The sequence below is a fragment of the Phyllopteryx taeniolatus genome, chromosome 16, assembly GCF_024500385.1.
Source record: "Phyllopteryx taeniolatus isolate TA_2022b chromosome 16, UOR_Ptae_1.2, whole genome shotgun sequence".
NCBI lineage: Eukaryota > Metazoa > Chordata > Actinopteri > Syngnathiformes > Syngnathidae > Phyllopteryx > Phyllopteryx taeniolatus.
Window position 1 is genome coordinate 8,753,739 of NC_084517.1, and position 21,542 is coordinate 8,775,280.

A 21,542-nucleotide genomic window follows, 5' to 3' on the forward strand; every position below is an offset into this window, starting at 1 on the left:
CAGCCTATCCCAGCTATCTTTGGGCGAGAGGCGAGGGACACCCTGAACTGGTCGCCAGCCAAACGCAGGACACATATAAACAAACAAACATGTACACCTTCAGGCAATTTAGAGTTTTCAATTAACCTACCATGCATGTTTTTGGGATGTGGGAGGAAACCCACGCAGGCACGGGGAAAACATGCAAACTCCACACAAGGGAGGCCGGATTTGAACTCAGGTCCTCAGAACTGTGAGGCAGATGTGCTAACCAGTTTTCCGCCGTGCCCTCCTGCACACCAATGCCACAAATTGGAAGTACCATTACTCTTTTCTTTCCTTGTGTTTAGAATTGCCCTTATTGCTGTCATTGGCTATTATTATTATTATTATTATTAAATAATAACAAAAATAACTTTTTTTATATAGCACCTTTAAAACCATGTTTACAAAGTGCTTTGTCAGAACAGGAACGCATTCATAAAACAAAATGACACAATTATAACCAAAACCCAAACAAACATAAATCCCAACTTTCATAGGATCTGTCATATACAGTAAAAACGATTGAGGAACCCAGGAAATACAAGAACCCAATATGAGCTGACCAAGAGGGCTGATGTAGGTTGGTTAATTATTTATTTATTTATTTTTTAAAATCATTGGCAGGGTGGGAACTAGGGCCAAGATGACATCTCATAATACCCAGTCTGTAAAAGTTAGTTCTAGGAAGTAATTTAAAAGTTGCTACTGATTGCTAGGGATGAGAATTGATTAAAAAAATAATAAATAAATTTTAAAAAATTAAAATTGCAATTCCGATTCCATTATCGACACTGCTTATCAATCAGATTGCTTTTTTATTCTCATTTGATGAGGGAATTAAATAATAGTAATGCTTTGTTCTGTCACTGATGCCATTGTCCTAATATGGATCATTACCCTATATTATATATATTTGTGGGAGGAAGAGGTGCGAACCCGTGAGGCTCCAAGCACAACGGTCCTAAAAAAAAAATTTTTTTTAAATAAAACATGATGCGCATGTGCAAATGATTGACAGAGTATTCTGTCATGCCTCCTGCCTCTACAGTCTCTGATTGGCTATTCTTGTCATGCTGTGCCAAATTGTAGAATAATAATTAAAATTTAATTAGAAGTATTGGAGACGGTTGATTTTTCAAAAGATCATTTTGACAATATTCTACTGTCAGGTCGGACAGTTTTAACATATATGACAAAAAATTTAATTCTTATGCCTTTTAAACTGCCCTACATCCCCTTTAGAACACTTTTCTTTGTGTTGTGTCAAATTTGACGTAGGTATTTTCACTTTATAGGGACTTAAAATATACTTTTTAGGAATAAAACCCATGTCCAATTTTTTATGATGACTTAGGCCCACTACGCGACTGTATTTTTATGTTTGATCCTTGGAGTTTATTTTCAGGCGGTACTTTATGTGGTGTGATTATTATTATCATTATCATTATTTTATTTTTTTCAAAACCACTGAATTAACACATGAGATGAAAGCCACTTAAAGAGCACGTTTTATCGCAGGACTGTACTACTGGGCCAAATTAATTGTCAAGCGAGTGTATGTGCTGCGTGTGGGAAGTGGGAGGAGGCACACACGGTCCCACAATCATGAGCCTTTCCCCGGCGAAGTGGGTCTAGACTGGGAAAAGAGAGAGCTGAGCTGTCGAGCGGGCTCCTGTCGTGCCCCAGTGCTGGCTGGCTGGCGGGGACGTGACGCCACGCGTGATAAAGAACGCCTTCAGTTAAGTGCTGGGATGGACGTGGAAGGTGGCGTACGGGGTGGGCGGACGAGGAGGAAAACAGGGTGCTGCTGTGATGGCGATGGTGTCACCTTTAGGCGCGCTTCGTGGGAAGGGGAAGAAGTGGCACACGGGCGACGGAATTGACAAGACAATGATGAGGAGTGGGAGACCGGACCTACGGGGGAGTAGTGGAGGCGCCACCGCCATGGAGAAGAAGCAGGAAATGCCCACGTCGAAGGAGGACAAGCGTAAGGACAAGAAGCCGAAATCTGTCAAGCTTTTCCGGAAGAAATCACTCAAGTCCGTGGGGAGTTTTATGAACAGAATCATGAAAACCCTAGGCACTTTCACCCACTTTGCAGACACGCAGGACGTGGAGGACGACGACGGAGGCTTTCGGAATGGCGCACCTTGCACCCTCAGTGCCAGCTCAGGGATTGTCAAAGAGGATGTACAGGTGACTCGGCTGGCCAAGAACCCTCCTCTTGGCAGGGACAAACTACCTTACCACTACGGGGACAAAATGCCAGGCGTTCTGGGCTTGAAAAACCACGGGAACACGTGTTTCATGAACGCCGTGGTCCAGTGTCTGAGCAATACCGACCTGCTGACCGAGTACTTGGGACTGGAGAGGTACAAATTGGACCTGAGTGACACCCCAGTAGTCAACGGGACTGTGAGGAGTGGGGAGACCCACTTTGCTAACGGAGAGGTCACTGAGCACTTGGCCTCACTTGTTCGGGCTCTGTGGACTCTGGAATACACCCCACAGCTGTCTGTGGACTTCAAGGTAGACCCACACACCAAAACATGATCTTCAACCTCCCATATAGTAGAGCAATGCTTTCCCAACCAAATTGCCTTGAGAGATAATAAGGTGTGCCACGGAAAAGTATCCAGTATCACTTGATCGGTCTGAAAATGAGGTTTTTACTACAAATGATGTATCTTTGTTCATTTATCTATGCCGGGAAACAATTAAGAAGCTTTACGATTTACCTGTGTATGTACATTTACTGACATTTTTCTTTGGTGGTGTTCCAAGAGATTTTAAAGATGTGTCTTGGCTCAATAAAGGTTGGGAAACACTTGGATACGCAGTGTTTCTCAACCTCTGAGATTTTTTCAGATGTAAAATATTTGTTGTGGCCGTGAGTGGTTGGCACATCCACATCACAGTTCTGTGGTTCGAATCTGGGCTCTGACCTTCCTATGTGGAGTTTGCATCTCCCCATGCTTGCGTGGGTACGCTGGTTTGCTACTACATTTCAAAAGAAAAACATGCATTAGGTTTAATTGAAGACCCTAAATTGTCCATAGGTGTACGTGAGTGTGAATGGTTGTTTGTCTATATTTGCTCTGCGATTAGCTGGTCACCAGTCCAGGGTGTACCCTTCCTCTTGCCCCAAGTCAGCTGCTATAAGCATAGGCACACCCGCGTTAGTGAGGATAAGCGGTAAAGAAGATGGACTGAAAATACAGTATGTGCCTTGTCTCAATAAAGGTTGGGAAACAAAGCATATAGTATTTCCATCCATCCATCCATTTTCTGAGCCACTTCTCCTCACTAGGGTCGCGGGCGTGCTGGAGCCTATCCCAGCTATCATCGGGCAGGAGGCCCTGAACTGGTTGCCAGCCAATCTGTAGGGCACATACAAACAAACAACCATTCGCACTCACATTCACACCTACGGGCAATTTAGAGTTGTCAGTTAACCTACCATGCATGTTTTTGGGATGTGGGAGGAAACCGGAGTGCCCGGAGAAAACCCACGCAGGCACGGGGACAACATGCAAACTCCACACAGGCGGGGCCGGGGATTGAACCCTTGTCCTCAGTGAGGCAGACGCTCTAACCAGTCGCCCACCGTGACGCTCATATAGTATTTTACATAAGAAAAAAAATCTCACTCCAAACAAAAATGTCACAAAACTTGGTGACACTGGTTAATTGCCATCTACGGGGTAGAGGATTTAATTATTCTGCCTGTCTCGATACATCGCTGGCATAGAAAGATGAACAACGCAACATTATTTGTAGTACTTACCGATAATGTTCTGACCAATTAAAAATTGAACAATTCACACATGAAGAGCGCTGACAGCACACTGGTTGGGAATCACTGGTATAGTATGCAGTGGTTAATAACAGAAGTGGCAAAAGTATTAAGAAACTCTCTGTACTTAAGTAATACTACAGATGCATACAAAAATATATATACATTGGTATGTGTAGCAGTACTGATTCAAGTCCTTTAAATGCAGACTGAAATGTACTTAGGTGCAAAACTAAAAATGAAATTTTGCTGTTAATTACACACAGTACTTATTTTTTTTAATTTAACTTGCCACAATGGGGAAAAAGACCCTTCTGTACTCAAAGTAGTTCCCATCTTTTAAGTTGCATTGTGCTCGTACTGAGAAGAAGAAAAACTCACTTGACAAAAAAAAACCACGTGTTCCCGTGGGTTTTCAAGCCCAGAACGCCTGGCCTTTTGTCCCCGTAGTAGTTTTGCTGCAAGCTAAATTCTGACTGAAATGAAACCAAGTACTGCATGAGAAAAGCAAAACAAAAAGTGGTAACCTTTCTAATGATAATAATTGAAAAAATACACCTTAAGTATGTATTTTTTCAGATTCGCCTGCAGAGAATTTTTGAAAGCCGAAGCTGTGGTTTATAGTCTGCCAGAAGACAACTCATTCTCTCACGTGTGGGGAGTAGCTGGACCCAAGAGCAGGCGGAGGCAGATGTAAAATGATGAACAGTTTATTGAGGAAAAGTTATGGAGGTGGTCCTGGATGTGTTGGCAGGCGGCGGCGTAGACAGGTGGCAGGCAATGGACAGAACAGGCGGCTGGCTTGGTGGCAGGAATGACGTGGGTCAGGAACACAGGAGAGCACTGGGAACGAGGAGACACAAGAGTTAACAAGGGAACGAGGAGTTAAGTGGCTTACTTGTGTAAGGTGGGCCGTGGTACCGCTAATAGAGGCTGCAATACTTTGGCGAGCATTTCCTGGAACAGGCAGGCTTAAATACTGGTGGTGATGAGGCTGATTGGAGACAGGTGCTGAAAACAGAGACGGGAGGGAGGAGAGAGAGAGGACACAGGTGGGGGCAGGCTTCAGGCTTCAGGAAGGAGACGTGCAATGTGGGATGAATCTTTCGGGATTGTGGAAGTTTTAACTGGACGGAAGTGGGATTAATGATCTTGGTGATGGGAAAAAGACCAATGAAGCATGGAGTGAGTATACGGGTCTCTGTTTGAAGGGGAAGGTCGTAGGAAGAGAGCCAGACGGATTGACCCACCTTGTATTCGGGCGTCGGGGAGCAATGACTGTCTGTGAGCTGCTTGTTGCGTGCCGCGGACCAGATCAGCGCTGCCCGGACGTCCTTCCAAACCGCCTGGACTCTCTGGAGGTAATCTTGTAGGGAGGGGACTGCCATCGCCTGCTCCTGTAGGGCGAACAGTGGAGGTTGGAAACCGTACCAAGCCATGAATGGGGACATACCGGTAGCGGAGCTGGTGAGGGAATTATGAGCGTATTCAATCCATGGGAGGAAGGAACTCCATGAGGAGGGGTTGCGAGTTTGTTCTTTTGGGCCACATTGACCAACTGCTTGATCTCACACGTGGCCGCTTCAACGAAACAGGAGGTTGGAAGGATGGATTTGGGTTCTGCTGAGCTGGAGGGTGGGGAGTGAATACGGGAGAGGGCATCTGCCTTGGTGTTACGGTAACCGGACGGAAGGAGAGACTAAAATTGAATCTGCTGAGGAATAGTGCCTTGCGTGCTTGTCGGGGGTTGAGGCGTTTAGTGGTACGGAGGTAAGCAAGGTTTTTGTGGTCAGTCAAAATGAGAAATGGTTGTTTAGTCCCCTCCAGCCAGTGCCTCCATTCTTCCAGGGCCCATATTAGGGCCTGCAGCTTTCCGACGTCATAATTCCTTTCCACTGGAGATAGGTGACGGGGGGAAAAAAGCACAGGGTTAAAGTTGATGGGTCGTGGAGTCTCGCTGGGAGAAGACTGCTCCAGCTCCGGCATCCGAGGCGTCAACTTCCACCACGAACTGGAGGGAAGGGTCAGGGTGGCGCAGAATGGGAGCAGTGGTGAACAGGGATTTGAGTTTGAATGCTTGTGAGGCTGCCGGGGTCCACTGAAAGGGGGAGTTGGTGGATGTGAGACTGGTGTGGGGAATAGCGACCTTGCTGTAATTACGGATGGATCGGCGGTAGAAATTGGCGAATCAAAGGAAACGTTGCAGTTCTTTGCAGGTCGCGGGGATGGGCCAGTCGATGATGGCTTGGATCTTGGCGGGCTCCGGTTGTAGTTGTCCTTTTACAATGATATAGCTGAGGAAATGTACTGAGGATAGGTGGAATTCACCTTTTTCCGGTTTGACATTTAGACGGTTCTCGATGAGGCGCTGGAGGACTTGGCGTGCATGTATGCGGTGTTCTTCGGGGGAGCGGGAGAAAATGAGGATGTCATCGAGGTATACAAACACGAACCGGTTGAGCATTTCACGAAGGACGTCAGTAATTAATGTTTGGAAAACTGCTGGGGCGTTGGTTAAACCGAATGGCATGACCAGATACTCGAAGTGTCCGAGAGGGGTATTGAAGGCGGTCTTCCATTCATCCCCCTCTCGGATACGGAGGAGGTGGTAGGCGTTACGGAGGTCCAATTTGGTAAAGATTTGGGCTTCACAGAGGGGTTCAAAGGACGGGTCGATCAGGGGTAGCGGTGACTTGTTTTCAATTGTAATGTCATTGAGTCCTCGTTAGTCGATGCATGGGCGGAGAGTGGTGTCTTTTTTCTCTACGAAGAAAAATCCAGCCCCGACCGGCGACGAGGAGGGGCATATGTGGCCAGCAGCCAAGGAGTCGCGGATGTAATCCTCCATAGCCTTCTTTTCGGGACAGGAGAGATTGTAGAGTCGGCTTGTGGGAAGTGGAGCTCCCGGCTTGAGGTCTATGGCGCAATCATATGGGCGGTGGGTGTGGGGGGGGTGGGTGGCTGGTGGGGGTTGAGTGGATAGAGAGATGGTCAAGTCCTTGCTGAATACTGGGGAGAGGTCATCAGAATCAGAATCAGAATCATCTTTATTTGCCAAGTATGTCCAAAACACACAAGGAATTTGTCTCCGGTAGTTGGAGCCGCTCTAGTACAACAGACAGTCAATTTACAGAACACTGGCAACATAAAGACATTGACAAAAAACAATTGTGCAAAAAGATGCAGAGTCCTCAAGCACTTAGAGCAGTTCGAATGACTAATATTGCAATAGTCCGGTGCAATGACCATTGTGCAAAGGGCGCTGAGACTTCAAGGAGCGTATGCGGTTTAAAGTGACGAGTAGTGCGATAATCTGGGACAATGTTGGCTGTGCAAATGTTACAGATATTCCTCAATCAGTGTGCAAATGGAGCAGATGCTACTCTGGCATGAGTGGCCAGTATATGCAAATAGTGCAACATGGCGAGACAACTACAGTGAGTGCACGAGTAATACATAATTGGCCCCACAGAAATGTGACAACGAACTCAAGTCAAAAAATTGCCAGCTTGTTGTAATGGAATTATAGGTTAGGTGTTTAAGAAGTTGATCGCAAGAGGGAAGAAGCTGTTGGAATGTCTGCTAGTTCTAGTTTGCATTGATCGGTAGCGCCTACCTGAGGGAAGGAGCTGGAAGAGCTGGTGACCGGGGTGCGGAGGGTCCGAGAGGATTTTGCACGCCCTTGTCTTAGTTCTGGCAGCGTGCAAGTCCTCAATGGTGGGTAGGGGGGTACCGACAATCCTTTCAGCAGTTTTGATTGTTCGTTGCAGTCGGAGTTTGTCCTTTTTTGTAGCAGCACCAAAGCAGACTGTGATGGAAGAACACAGGACTGATTCGATGACCGCTGTGTAGAACTGTCTCAGCAGCTCCGGTGGCAGGCCGTGCTTTCTCAGAAGCCGCAGGAAGTACATCCTCTGCTGGGCCTTTTTGAGGAGGGATTTTGATGTTGGTCGCCCACTTCAGGTCCTGGTCTTTTGTTGTTTGAAGATGCGTCTCACATCCTGTTCATGGATGGTTAACGCAGAAGTCAGAGGTGTGATTGTGGTCGCGGGTGCGGCCGGGTGGGTGTGTGGTGTGAAAGTGTCCTTTTCAAATCTGCAGTAGAAGGTATTCAAGTCGTTGGCTAGTGTGCTATTGTTCTCAGCTTGGGGGGATCGTCGCTTGCAATTAGTCAGCGATTGGAATGGATGCCAGACTGATTTAGAGTCGTTTGCGCTAAACTGATTTTCCAAATTTGCTGCATAGTTCCTCTTTGCAATGTTAATTTCTTTAGTCAGCTGGTTTCTAGCTATGATATTCTTCTGGAATTTGGGAGAGGTCCACTGGGGGGGCAGAGTGGGGTGGGTCTTCTGAGGGTGAAACGACAAAGAGCAGACCGTGGGAATGGCAATGAGGACCCCATCCATCCGGTGATGGATAAACGAGTCCAGTCTATGGCGGGGTTGTGGAGTTGGAGCCAGGGAATACCAAGAACAAAGAGGGTCTCAGGGAAATGTTTTCACGGTAATTGCCAGAAATAAGGAGTGTGATGGGCACTGTTTGGTGGGTGACTGGGGAAATTACTCGGCCATCCAGGGCTGTGACTTTTTTTTGGGGATGGAAGTAGTTGGAGAGGGATTTGGAGCTGGTGAATTATTTCTTCATGAATAAAATTATCATCGGCACCGGAATCAATAAGGGCAGGGGTGGGGGTGTTATGAGCAGAAATGATAATGCAAGCGCGAACGGTCATGCGCGAGGGAGAGCTTGAGGGAACGGAGGTTTGGCTCACCGCGACACTCTCGGGCCGCTCTGAGCTTGGTCTTTTGGTTCGGAGGGGGCACGAGGGAATAATATGACCAGATTGACCGCAGTAGATGCAAAGCCGCTGGATGACACGACGCTGACTTTCTTGTGGATCAAAACGTGTTTTACCAATTTGCATGGATTCATCGGATGCAATGGGGAGTGACGAAAGTGCGGAAGACGGTGCAGGAGGCGCGTGAGACAGCGTGGTGCTCAGAGTGGGAGAGTGTTTACGCGAGCGGAGCCCCCTCTCACGGGCTCTCTCTCACAGCCTGTTATCCAGACGGATGGAGAGAGTGATTAGAGCCTGGACAGAGGAGGTTTCGTCCCGGACCGCAAGCTTGTCTTTGATTTGTTCGGAGAGACTGTTTGAAAAGATTCCCCTAAGGGCTGCGTCATCCCACCCGCAATCACCTGCAAGGATACGGAAGTCAATAGAATACTCCACTACGGACTTAGCGCCCTGAGTGAGTGTGAGGAGACGACGGGTGGCTTCTTTGCCCTGAACGGGGTGATGGAAAACCTTACGGAGTTCGGCGGAAAAAGAATCGAACGAAAGGAGGACTGGGGAGGAGTTATGCCATAATGATGTGGACCATTTTGCTGCTTTGCCGCGGAGGAGGTTAGTGACATATGCTACTTTGGAACGTTCGGTGGGATAACTGTACGGTTGGAGATTGAATACGAGTGAGCAATTAAGAATAAACTGGCTACATGCACCTAGGTCCCCGGAGTAGGGCTCGGGCGGCGGGACATGATGTTCTTTGTATGGGAGGCGGGGTGGCTGTACTTACAGTAGGAAGTTTGGATTGCATCTTCAAGGAAAGGAGGGAAACTTGTTGTGTGAGGGAGTTTAGGGATTCCATGAGTTCTTGGAGACTCCGTTCTTGTTTCCCTATGTGGGTGCCTTGGAAGGTGAGTGCGTTCATGATTGGCTACGGGGTTGCTGGGTCCATGATTGGCCAAAGTATTCTGTCACGTGTGGGGAGTAGCTGGACCCAAGAGCAGGCGGAGAGAGATGTAAAATGATGAACAGTTTATTGAGGAAAGGTTATTGAGGTGGTCCTGGACGTGTTGGCAGACGGCGGTGTGTACAGCTGGCAGGCAGTGGACAGAACAGGCGGCTGGCTCGGTGGCACGAATGACGTGGGTCCGGAACACAGGGGAGCACTGTGAACGAGGAGACACAAGAGTTAACACTCGGCTGCGAACCACTCCAGTGAGAGTTGGAGATCATGGCTTGATGAAGCCAACAGAACCAAATCATCTGCAAAAAGCAGAGATGCAATACTGAGGCCACCAAACCGGATCCCCTCTACGCCTCGGCTGCGCCTAGAAATTCTGTCCATAAAAGTTATGAACAGAATCGGTGACAAAGGGCAGCCTTGGCGGAGTCCAACCCTCACCGGAAACGAGTCCGGCTTACTGCTGGATATGCGGACCAAACTCTGACTCCGGTCGTACAGGGACCGAACAGCCCGTATCAGGGAGTTCGGTACCTCATACTCCCGAAGCACCCCCCACAGGACTCCCCGAGGGACACGGTCGAACGCCTTCTCCAAGTCCACAAAACACATGTAGACTAGTTGGGCGCACTCCCATGCACCCTCGAGGACCCTGCCGAGGTTGTAGAGCTGGTCCACTGTTCCATGGCCAGGACGAAAACCACACTGGTCCTCCTGGATCTGAGATTCGACTTCCCGACGGACCCTCCTCTCCAGCACCCGTGAATAGACCTTACCAGGGAGGCTAAGGAGTGTGAGCCCCTGTAGTTGGAACACACCCTCCGGTCCCCCTTCTGGAATAAAAAGGGGGACCAACACACCAGTCTGCCAATCCAGATGCACTGTCCCCGATGTCCACGTGATGTTGCAGAGACGTGTCTACCAAGACAGCCCCACAACATCCAGAGCCTTTAGGAACTCCGGGCGAATCTCATCCATGCCCGGGGCCGTGCCACCGAGGAGCTTTTTAACCACCTCGGTGACCTCAACCCCAGAGCCCGCCTCAGAGAACCCAGACTCTGCTTTCTCATGGGAAGGCGTGTCAGTGGAATTGAGGAGGTCTTCGAAGTATTCTCCCCACCGAGTCACAACGTCCAGAGTCGAGGTCAGCACCGCCCCATCCCCACTATACACAGTGTTGATGGTACACTGCTTCCCTCTCCTGAGACGGTGGACCAGAATTTTCCTCAAAGCCGTCCGGAAGTCTTTCTCCATGGCCTCACCGAACTCCTCCCATGCCCAGGTTTTTGCTTCAGCGACCACCAAAGCTGCATTCCGCTTGGCCAGCCGTTACCCATCAGGAGTCCCACCGACCCAAAAGGCCCGATAGGACTCCTTCTTCGGCTTGACGGCTTCCCTCACCGCTGGTGTCCACCAACGGGTTTGGGGATTGCCGCCACGACAGGCACCGACCACCTTACGGTCACAGCTCCGGTCGGCCGCCTCAGCAATGGAGGCGCGGAACATGGTCCACTCGGACTCTATGTCCCCTGTTTCCCCCGGAACATAAGAAAAGTTCTGTCGGAGGTGGGAGTTGAAATTCCTCCTGACAGGGGATTCTGCCAGACGTTCCCAGCAGACACTCACAATAGGCCTGCCACGTCAGACCGGCATCTTCCTCCACCATCGGAGCCAACTCACCACCAGGTGATGATCAGTTGACAGCTCAGCCCCTCTCTTCATCCGAGTGTCCAAGACATGCGGCCGCAATTGAGGAGAGGTTAACATAAATGTAGCTTGTACTTTGAGGGTCAGAAATAGACTGTCATTGGGCCTCAATTTCTGACAGTGTGCTTCATTTTAGTCATAAATTGCTACTTGCTCATAGCACAAAAAATCGATAACTGCATGACCTTGGCGTTGTCCTGCCAGCTGATAAGAAGACTCCTGTTTAGTATCACTGGCGCCTACACAGGGGTCATCAGGTGCTCCATTCAAGTGTTTTTCCCCACCATAGCATCTCAGTAGTCTACTAACAATAGTCTGCAAATAAATAATGAAATGCAGCTAAGCTTCGGAAAGAGTTGACTCGTGATGATCAGGTGCTGTGACAGAGGCCTATAAGGAGATCCTCAGGCTCTTCTATACACTGCCCATGCTTAACATGGAGGGGATTGGGGGGGTCCTTTATCTGCCTGCAGCTCTTTGTGCTGCATATCTGTGAGCTGAGGCAAGAAGTAGATAATATGGAAGAGTGAACAAATAAACTCTACAATGGGTCTATTCTTGGAAATGCTAATTACTCTGTTGGAAAATGATACATAAACGCATGTATGCTTACTGGAACATGTTAGCCCTTATTGATTCTCATTACTTTCCTCACTCTTGAATATATTGGTATGGGGAAGGTAACGCTATAAACCATGTCTGAGAGGCACAGGCAGTAAGTGTTGTCCTTTTTGCAGCATGTTACATAGACAGACCGTTGACAGTCATTGATTGATTGACTCCTACATAATACTGTCTGTTGGTTTCTCAAAAAAAAAAAAAGCTCTCCTCTCTATTGTCGGCTAAAATTATCCCTGCTCATATAAGCCCCCAATACTGTACTGCATTTTACACACGATCTCAATCACAAATGTAAAACCATATTTATAAAGAAAATGTCAAATTTCTACATGATAACATATTTCATGCACAAACAAACACACACACATACATACACATGCATAGTAGGAAGTCCAGAGTGTATGCAGCCAAGCCCTTCTGAAATTCCCATTGAGTAATAGCAAAGCAGCTTGCCAGGAGGCATTGTAAAATAACCAGAGAGCGTTACCATTGGTTAGAGGTAAACATAGTCCATGGCTTCAGGAACACCTGAAAGAACATTAGAAGTCAATGCTATCTCTGTAAGGCAGATATTTTCAAGGGGCATTGAAAATGTGTTACAATCACAGTTAATAATTTCCAGAGATATTTATACCTTAATAATAATATAATAATGCTAATCACAGTTGTTTTGATTTGTAAAATAAACAACAATAGAAGTGATTTTTGGTTCCATTGAACCCAGTTTTGTGTCATACTGCTTATGCTGTTCATGTACACAACAATGCAAATTAAATGTGTCCCAGTTTGCTGAAAAGAACAAGCTCCTCAAAGAAAGTTGAATGAATGAAATGGGTCATTTGGCTGGACATTTTGGTCAGGAGGAAAAAAAAACATAACAGAAAAGTCTTGCTAAATGCTTGGAGCTCTGCCACATGCCGGAACCAACTGGTTTGTAGGATAATACAACTGAGAGGAGGTCTTATTTTGTTTTACTAATTATGTTATAGTTATCTAGTTTCTCGTGATTTAATGGTGTAAAGGCATGTAGAACATTAGTGGTTGAGTGTTTTCTGCCTGCTGTGGCAGCACAAGTGGGCTTTTGATGTGGACAACTTTTGTGTGTTTTCTGAATCCCCCCTAGCAAGACGTGTGTTTGCGCAGAGGGGCCTGGACAGGGACAAAGCCTGAAACTCAAACAGTTACTCCACAGACAATTTATCAGTTTCCATAACATGAGATGCCTGAGAATAAAGGGAGTGCAGGTAAATATGCAGGGTGGTTGAACAGTTGATGGGCTTAAAGTGAACCCTGTGAAGTCGAATACCCAAAAGTGGTACAATTTTTGAGTTCAATTTTAATCTTTTGAAAAAATGTGCCTCAAAAGTTAAACAAAGACCAGAATTCAAAACATTATCATGCTGGACATAACACGAGAACAAATCAATTCATTTATTTCTCAACAAGCGGCACGGTGGCCCGACTGGTTAGAGCGTCAGGCTCACAGTTCTGAGGACCCGGGTTCAATCCCTGGCCCCGCCTGTGTGGAGTTTGCATGTTCTCCCCGTGCCTGCGTAGGTTTTCTCCGGGCACTCCGGTTTCCTCCCACATCCCCAAAAACATGCATTAATGGGAGACTCTAAAATTGCCCGTAGGCATGACTGTGAGTGTGAATAGTTATTTGTTTCTATGTGCCCTGTGATTGGCAACCAGTTCAGGGTGTACCCCGCCTCCTGCCCGATGACAGCTGGGATAGGCTCCAGCACGCCCGCGACCCTAGTGAGGAGAAGCGGCTCAGAAAATGGATGGATGGATGGATATTACTCAACAATTAATTCCAGGAATAACTGTAAAACACCACTAGTTGACAGTGTCACTCAGCAAATACCTTCACATTTCCTCTTTGTTATATGTCTGTGTCCTCAAAAGATGACTCATTTTGCTTTACAATGTCACCTGTAAATATTACAATTTTGCAATGGGGATTATGCGCAACCAACTTCAGCAAAATACGTCGATGCACTTCCTTATGGCAGACCCCTTTAGCAGGAGACCAGGACAAAGTATCCATTGGAACTTTATACATCTACAATGTCTTTTGTTTTAAGCGAGATGTCTTCAAGAGCTGAAAAAGATGACAATATGTTATGTTTAGGCTTCGTAGGTGTTTACATATTGTATATCATCATAATTCCATCCATTTTCTACCGCTTCTCTGAGGTCGGGTCGCGGGGGCAGTAGGTTTAGCAGGGACGCCCAGACTTCCCTCTCCCCAGCCACATCATCCATCTCTTCCGGGGGGATCCCGAGGCGTTACTAGGCCCAGCTGAAGGATGTATTCCCAGCGTGTCCTGGGTCGTCCCCGGGGTCTCCTCCCGGTGGGACCTCACCAGGGAGGCATCCGAATCAGATCCCCAGTCACCTCATCTGGCTCCTCTCGATGTGGAGGAGCAGCAGCTCTACTCTGAGATCCTCCCTGATGAGTTTCTCACCCTATCTCTAAGGGAGCGCCCGGACACCCTGCGGAGGAAACTCATTTCTCATCTGCTGATTCTCATCCAAGCCGCTTCACACTCAGCTGCGAACAGCTCTAGTGAGAGTTGGAGGTTACGTCTTGATGAAGCCAACAGAACCACATCATCTGCAAAAAGCAGAGATGCAATACTGAGGCCACCAAACCGGACCCCCTCTACGCCTCGGCTCTGCCTAGAAATTCTGTCCATAAAAGTTATGAACAGAATCGGTGACAAAGGGCAGCCTTGGCGGAGTCCAACCCTCACCGGAAACGAGTCCGACCTACTGCCGGATAGGTGGACCAAACTCTGACAGCCCGTATCAGGGGGTTCGGTATCCCATACTCCTGAAGCACCCCCCACAGGACCCCCCCCCCCCCCCACCCCCGAGGCCGAGGGACACGGTCGAACGCCTTTTCCAAGTCCACAAAAGACATGTAGACTGGTTGGGCGAACTCCCATGCATTTAACCTCGTGTCTCATGCTTTCTCGTCGCCAGTTCGTTGTACCTTGTCATCGTGTTCCAGCCTTCCTTGTTTCCACGTCACAGACTCATAGTAAGACTAGACCCTGTTCCGATTATCGACCTTGCCTTTTTGCCTCACATTTGTGGATACTGTTGCCTTTTTTGGATTGCCTGCCTGTGTACCGACCTCTGCCCGTATATTAAACCTCTCTTTTTGAAACTGTCCATTTGTTTTGGAGTGCATTTTTGGGTCCTATCCTCTGTTCCGTTCATGACATCCACGGCCAGGACGAAAACCACACTGCGCCTCCTGAATCTGAGATTCAACTTCCGAACGGACCCTCCTCTCCAGCACCCCTGAATAGACCTTACCAGGGAGGCTGAGGAGTGTGATCCCCCTTGCCGCCACGACAGGCACCAACCACCTTACGGCCACAGCTATGTTTCGGCCACCTCAGCAATGGAGGCGCGGAACATGGTCCACTCGGACCCGATGTCACCTGCCTCCCCCGGAACATGACCAAAGTTCTGCTGGAGGTGGGAGTTGAAACTCCTTCTGACAGGGGATTCCGCCAGACGTTCCCAGCAGACCCTCACAATACGTTTTGGGCCTGCCACATCGGACGGGCATCTTCCCCCACCATCGGAGCCAACTCACCACCAGGTGGTGATCAGTTGACAGCTCCGCCCCTCTCTTCACCCGAGTGTCCAAGACATGCGGCCGCAAGTCCGATGACACGACCATATAGTCGATCATCAAACTGCGACCTAGGGTGTCCTGGTGCCAAGTGCACGTGTGGACACCATTATGCTTGAACATGGTGTTTGTTATGGACAATCCATGATGAGCACAGAAGTCCAATAACAGAACACCGCTCGGGTTCTGATCGGGGGGTCCGTTCCTCCCAATCACGCCCTTCCAGGTCTCACTGTCATTGCCCACGTGAGCATTGAAGTCCCCCAGCAAAATGATGGAGTCCCCAGCGGGAGCGCTCTCCAGCACCCCCTCCAAGGACTCCAAAAAGGGTGGGTACTCTGAACTGTTGTTTGGTGCATAGGCACAAATAACAGTCAGGACCCGTCCCCCCACCCGAAGGTGGAGGGAGGCTTCCCTCTCCTCCACCGGGGTGAACCCCAACGTACAGGCGCCGAGCCGGGGAGCAATAAGTATACCCACACCTGCTCGGCGCCTCTCACCGTGGGCAACTCCAGAGTGGAAGAGAGTCCAACCCCTCTCAAGAGGACTGGTACCAGAGCAAACCAGCTCGGGCTCCTTTCCTGCCAGGGAGGTGACATTCCACGTCCCGAGAGCCAGCTTCTGTAGCCGGGGATCAGATCGCCATGGTCCCCGCCTTCGGCCACTGCCCAGCTCGCACTGCACCTGACCCCTATGGCCCCTCCCACAGGTGGTAAGCCCATGGGAAGGGGGACCCACGTTACCCTTTCGGGCTGTGTCCGGCCGGGCCCCATGGGTGCAGGCCCGGCCACCAAGCGCTCGCCTTCGGGCCCCACCTCCAGGCCTGACTTCAGAGGGGGGGCCCCGGTGACCCGCTTCCGGGCAAGGGAAACCTGAGTCCATTTTTTGTCGTCATCATAAGGGTTCTTTGAGCCTTGCTTTGTCTGGTCCCTCCCCTAGGACCTGTTTGCCATGGGTGACCCTGCCACGGGCATAAAGCCCCAGACAACTTAGCTCCAAGGATCATTGGGACACACAAACCCCTCCACCACGATAAGGTGATGGCTCAAGGAGGGGATCATCCTAATTGTATAAATAAATTATATATGTATATGTATTTAACTTTTGTCTGAAGACACCAGCCATAAAGAAAATACAATTTTAGAAAGTTCCTCTTCAAATCACCATGTTATCCACCCGTTGTTATCATAGTTACTGTATCTCAGCCTACACAGAAAGTAATCAAGTTCTTAAATCAATCAGCTCTTAAAGTAGCTGCCATTAAGCCTCTGCTAAAAAAAAAAATAGAACGCTGGACGCTTCCATGTTACCAAGCTACAGACCCATCTCAAATCTCCCTTTCATAGCCAAGATTGTTGAGAAAGTTATTTTTAATCAACTCAGCAAGTTCTTGAACTTAAATGGACTTTTTGACAAATTTCAATCAGGTTTCCGAACTCATCACAGTCCAGAATCTGCACTTATCAAAGTGCTAAATGATATAAGGTTGAATACTGACTCGGGAAAGGTGCCAATTCTGGTCTTGTTGGACCTCAGTGCGGCTTTTGATATGGCAGATCATAATATACTGGTGAACAGGTTGGAGACCTGGGTAGGACTAAATGGAACAGTCCTTAAATGGTTGACACACAGTTATATCTAGCAGTGTCTCCAGATTACTACAGTTCAATTGAAGTGTGTCACTGTCTAAAACAGATAAATAACTGGATGAGCCAAAATGTTCTTCAATTAAACCACAACAAAACTGAGATAATTGTTTTTGGCAATAAAGAAAAGATAATTGCATTTGTCAAGCAGACCAGCAGAAGCTCATCCATGCTTTTATCTCAAGTAGACTTGACTATTGTAATGGTCTTCTGACTGGACTCCCCATAAAGAGCATTAAACAGCTGCATCTCATTGAGAATGCTGCACCTCGGGTTCTGACCAGAACAAAGAAGTCAGAGCATATTACTCCAATTCTAAAGTCTTTACATTGGCTTCCAGTCAGCTTTAGAATAGATTTTAAAGTTCTGCTACTGGTCTATGAATCACTAAACGGTTTAGGTCCTGAATCCATGAAAGATATGCTAATGACATATAAACCCAGTAGGGCTCTGAGATCGACAGACTCAGGTCAAATGTGGAGCACAGAGTCCAAAGCAAACATGGTGAAGCAGCATTTAGCTATTATGCTGCACACAAATGGAATAAGTTGCCAACAGAAGTGACGCCAGCCCCAAGTGTAAATGTTTTTAAGTCCAGTATAAAAACTATTCTATTTTGTCATGCTTTTAGGGCAAAGGTGTCAGAAAAACATTTTCTGCGGGCCACAACATAGTTATGGTTTCCCTCGGAGTGCCGTCATGACTGCGAACACATATATAGTAAATGTTCAATTAATACATATACACAAAAAAATCGATGCAGAAGCCAGTAAAAAGTTAATTCAGTTGATTATGAAATGGGGATTGGGAACAACAAATATTCTGCGCATAACTCTGTGACAATAGATAGAACTCCTGCCATCATGGCCAACATGTCAATGCATTGGTTGGAAATATCGCCACATTCAACATGGCCGCCACATGTCAATGCATTGGCCTTGATGGGAATGTCGCCACATGCAACATGGCCACCACATAGGCCTGGGGTGGTATGTTGGCTGGATCTAGTCATATTGTGCAGTATATCTGTGAGCCGGAAATACGTATGTCCCCATCTCTGCCTATATGGCGCCACAGCGCCAGTAAACAACAGTGGCCAATTCTGGAACTAACAGACTTTGTCAACGGCAGTTTAAGCGACAATTGGAAACTATTTTTGGACACATGTACTGTCCAGACATTCTGTTACTTCCGATATCCATGAAATCGAGGTCCGTTAAATCCACGTTTTAACTTCAGTGCAGTGTAATTGAAATAGTTTGCAAATAGGTGATGATAAATATCTGAACTATGAATGTGTGTTGGACAACAAAAAAAAACAATAGATAGCTAATCGTTGCCCAAATATCTGAACTATTTATACAAATAGTTGCACTTCTTGGCCAATAGTTTAGAATCAATATTATGTCTATTTGTCTTATAGTGAAGGACAAGCAATTATAGTAGTTGAACCAGTAACCAAACTAATAATGAAAACAAATAGCTACATTAGTTAAGTCAATTGTTAACAAATAACATCCATCCATCCATTTTCTGAGCCGCTTCTCCTCACTAGGGTCGCGGGCATGCTGGAGCCTATCCCAGCTATCATCGGGCAGGAGGCGGGGTACACCCTGAACTGGTTGCCAGCCAATCGCAGGGCACATACATACAAACAAATAACCATTCGCACGCACAGTCACACCTACGGGCAATTTAGATTCTTCAATTAATGCATGTTTTTGGGATGTGGGAGGAAACCGGAGTGCCCGGAGAAAACCCACGCAGGCACGGGGAGACCATGCAAACTCCACACAGGCGGGGTCAGGGATTGAACCCGGGTCCTCAGAACTGTGAGGCTGACGCTCTAACCAGTCGCCCACCGTGCCGCCTAACAAATAACAAAAAGTTGGAAATATTTGGCACAGTTTAAGCCTTTTCTAAAAAGAACAGTATACAAAAAATGTAATACTGCATTGTTTTTATGGTTACTTGAACAAGGTTCATTATTTAATTATTAATGAATATAATTAATAAACTCTTTGTAAAATTATGTCAACTGACTAACCATCTAGCCAGTACTCGCGGGTTTGCTAGCATGTTCCCTAACATTCTGAAAGAATTAATTGACCAACTACCTAAAAGTTCATGCTAAAATGTAACTAATATGAGTCTTTATTCAATATTGCATTGGTAACAATTACATTTTGGCTATTTGACCCTGCAACCTGCTTTATTGAGCTTCAAGAAGGCTTGCAATATCTTGGCAAAGGTATTTTAGAGTAATGTTTGTTGTTGGAAATTGTTTTCTGTTTTCATTAATATTAGTTTATGTTCAATATATGTTACTGTTATGACAATGGTTGATATATTTCAGTAAATTTCAGTCTCAGGGAATAACCACATTTAAAATTTGGATCTTGAGCTGAAATGGTGTGTGAAAGACTGATTGTGATAAAGTTAGCCGCTATACAAATTTAAAGTTGCTAAACTAGTACTACTATACTCCTATTATAAAAAAAACTAAAACACAAGTAGAAATCTTGTATTCTTTTTATTTTATTTCACAGTAAGTTTGTAACTCAATTAGGGTTGCAACGAATACGTGAATGTTTCAAATACTTCGAATACAAAAAAGGCTCGAAGAATTTTTTCTGCCTCGAAGATCCGCTTATTTAACGCATTCACTGCCAGCCCTCCCAGTTTGATTGAGTTTGATACTGTATCTGTAATTATGTGTGAATGCCTTTAAAAAAAATAGGGCAGGTGGTGTTGAATAGTGTGAGTGTAAGCGTAAGGAAAAGTCAGTCTGGGATAAGATGCTGTTGACATGAGTTGTAGCTGACAGGAGCTTGTACGTAAGTTTGTGATGTTCTTGTGTTGTCGCGAGTTCCATAAAGTGACTGAAAATGCATTGGTGACTCCCTTCCTCCTTGACCACTTCTGAGGGCATTACAATACTATTGGTATATACAGTAGCTGTCTGTTAATGGCAGGAAAGTGTTAATTGTCACCTGAGACACCTCACAGTACTTAACAAGTACCCTGAATACATTAGGTCACGTTATAGTCACGCACCCTGTAGTTGTATATTATGGCAAGTGTACTTACATCGCATCTAGTGGCTACATGTTGAGTCAAGTCCTGTAGGTGAGAAGAAAAAAAAAAAAAGTGAAAGGTTTGTGAAAAAATGTATGAAGGTAATATTTGTGTTTCCTCTTGCGGTGTCTTCATTTATCTTCGTTTTAGTTTAGTTAGTCTGGTGTAAGCTAATAAATGTACAGCCACGAACCTATTGTATTATAATGTCACATCCTAAAATGCTAGCTGCTCAAGTGAAGTTGCACATCACGGTCCTTATGCCTTTTCTAATGAATGCCTTATGGTTTTTTATACTTACAAGAAATGCTAAGAATGCTCAGAAGAAAAAAATGATATGTTTAAAGTGAAATTTATTTATGTTTTCTTGCCTCTCTGAAATGATTTCTTTCTTTATTAAATATATGAAAATACAGCTTTTTGCTCATTGTGAATTTTAGAAATAACACAGTCGATTATCTATGTAAAAAAAAAAAAAGAAACAAATTTGGTCGTTCCTTTGTGAGTGAAATAGCTAATTTTTTCATGTGTATTTATAATTGGTCTTCAACCAAGCAAAAATATAATTTATCCGAGTATTCGATTACGCGATATAATTTTTAGTAGGATACTCGAATACTTAAATGTTTGATAGTTGCAGCCCTAAACTAAATACTGTATTTGTGTCATGGTCTTTGGTTTTTGGGTATTATAAAATTCTGCACCACGCTTGATATTTTCCTTAACTGGACCTCTTTTAAATTTGAGGATCCCTGCATTAATCGAAAATGCATTCACCTTAACTACTAGGCTTTTCCACAACTAAAATTATATTACAGAGGCAATTGGCACATTTTGAAAGGTTGGTGGTAATTACTGTTATTTCTTTGCTGTAATAACAAGCTGCATAACAGCCTTACGCTGGAACCTACCCACAGTTCTCACGATTAATCAGAATCAGAATCATCTTTATTTGCCAAGTATGTCCAAAACACACAAGGAATTTGTCTCCGGTAGTTGGATCCGCTCTAGTACAACAGAGACATTGACAAAAAACAATTGTGCAAAAAGATGCAGAGTCCTCTAGCACTTAGAGCAGTTCGAATGACTAATATTGCAATAGTCCGGTGCAATGACCATTGTGCAAAGGGCGCTGAGACTTCAAGGAGTGTATGCGGTTTAAAGTGATGAGTAGTGCGATAATCTGGGACAATGTTGGTTGTGCAAATGTTACAGATACTCCTCAATCAGTGTGAAAATGGAGCAGATGCTACTCTGGCATGAGT

The 21,542-nt window shown here is 46.2% G+C and overlaps 1 protein-coding gene across 2 annotated transcripts in view; it reads left to right on the forward strand.

The window, feature by feature from the left end:
* The first annotated feature begins 1,583 nt into the window (after positions 1–1,583).
* Positions 1,584–21,542, forward strand: part of usp43b (ubiquitin specific peptidase 43b) — a 114,353-nt gene continuing 94,394 nt past the window's right edge. Inside the window, exon 1 of one of the 2 annotated variants that reach the window (XM_061750297.1) lies at positions 1,584–2,553. In XM_061750297.1, the coding sequence (XP_061606281.1) occupies positions 1,837–2,553 (717 nt within the window). In that variant the 5' untranslated portion in view covers positions 1,584–1,836. The remainder of the gene's footprint in view (positions 2,554–21,542) is intronic. The other variant, XM_061750298.1, reaches the window with a different exon arrangement.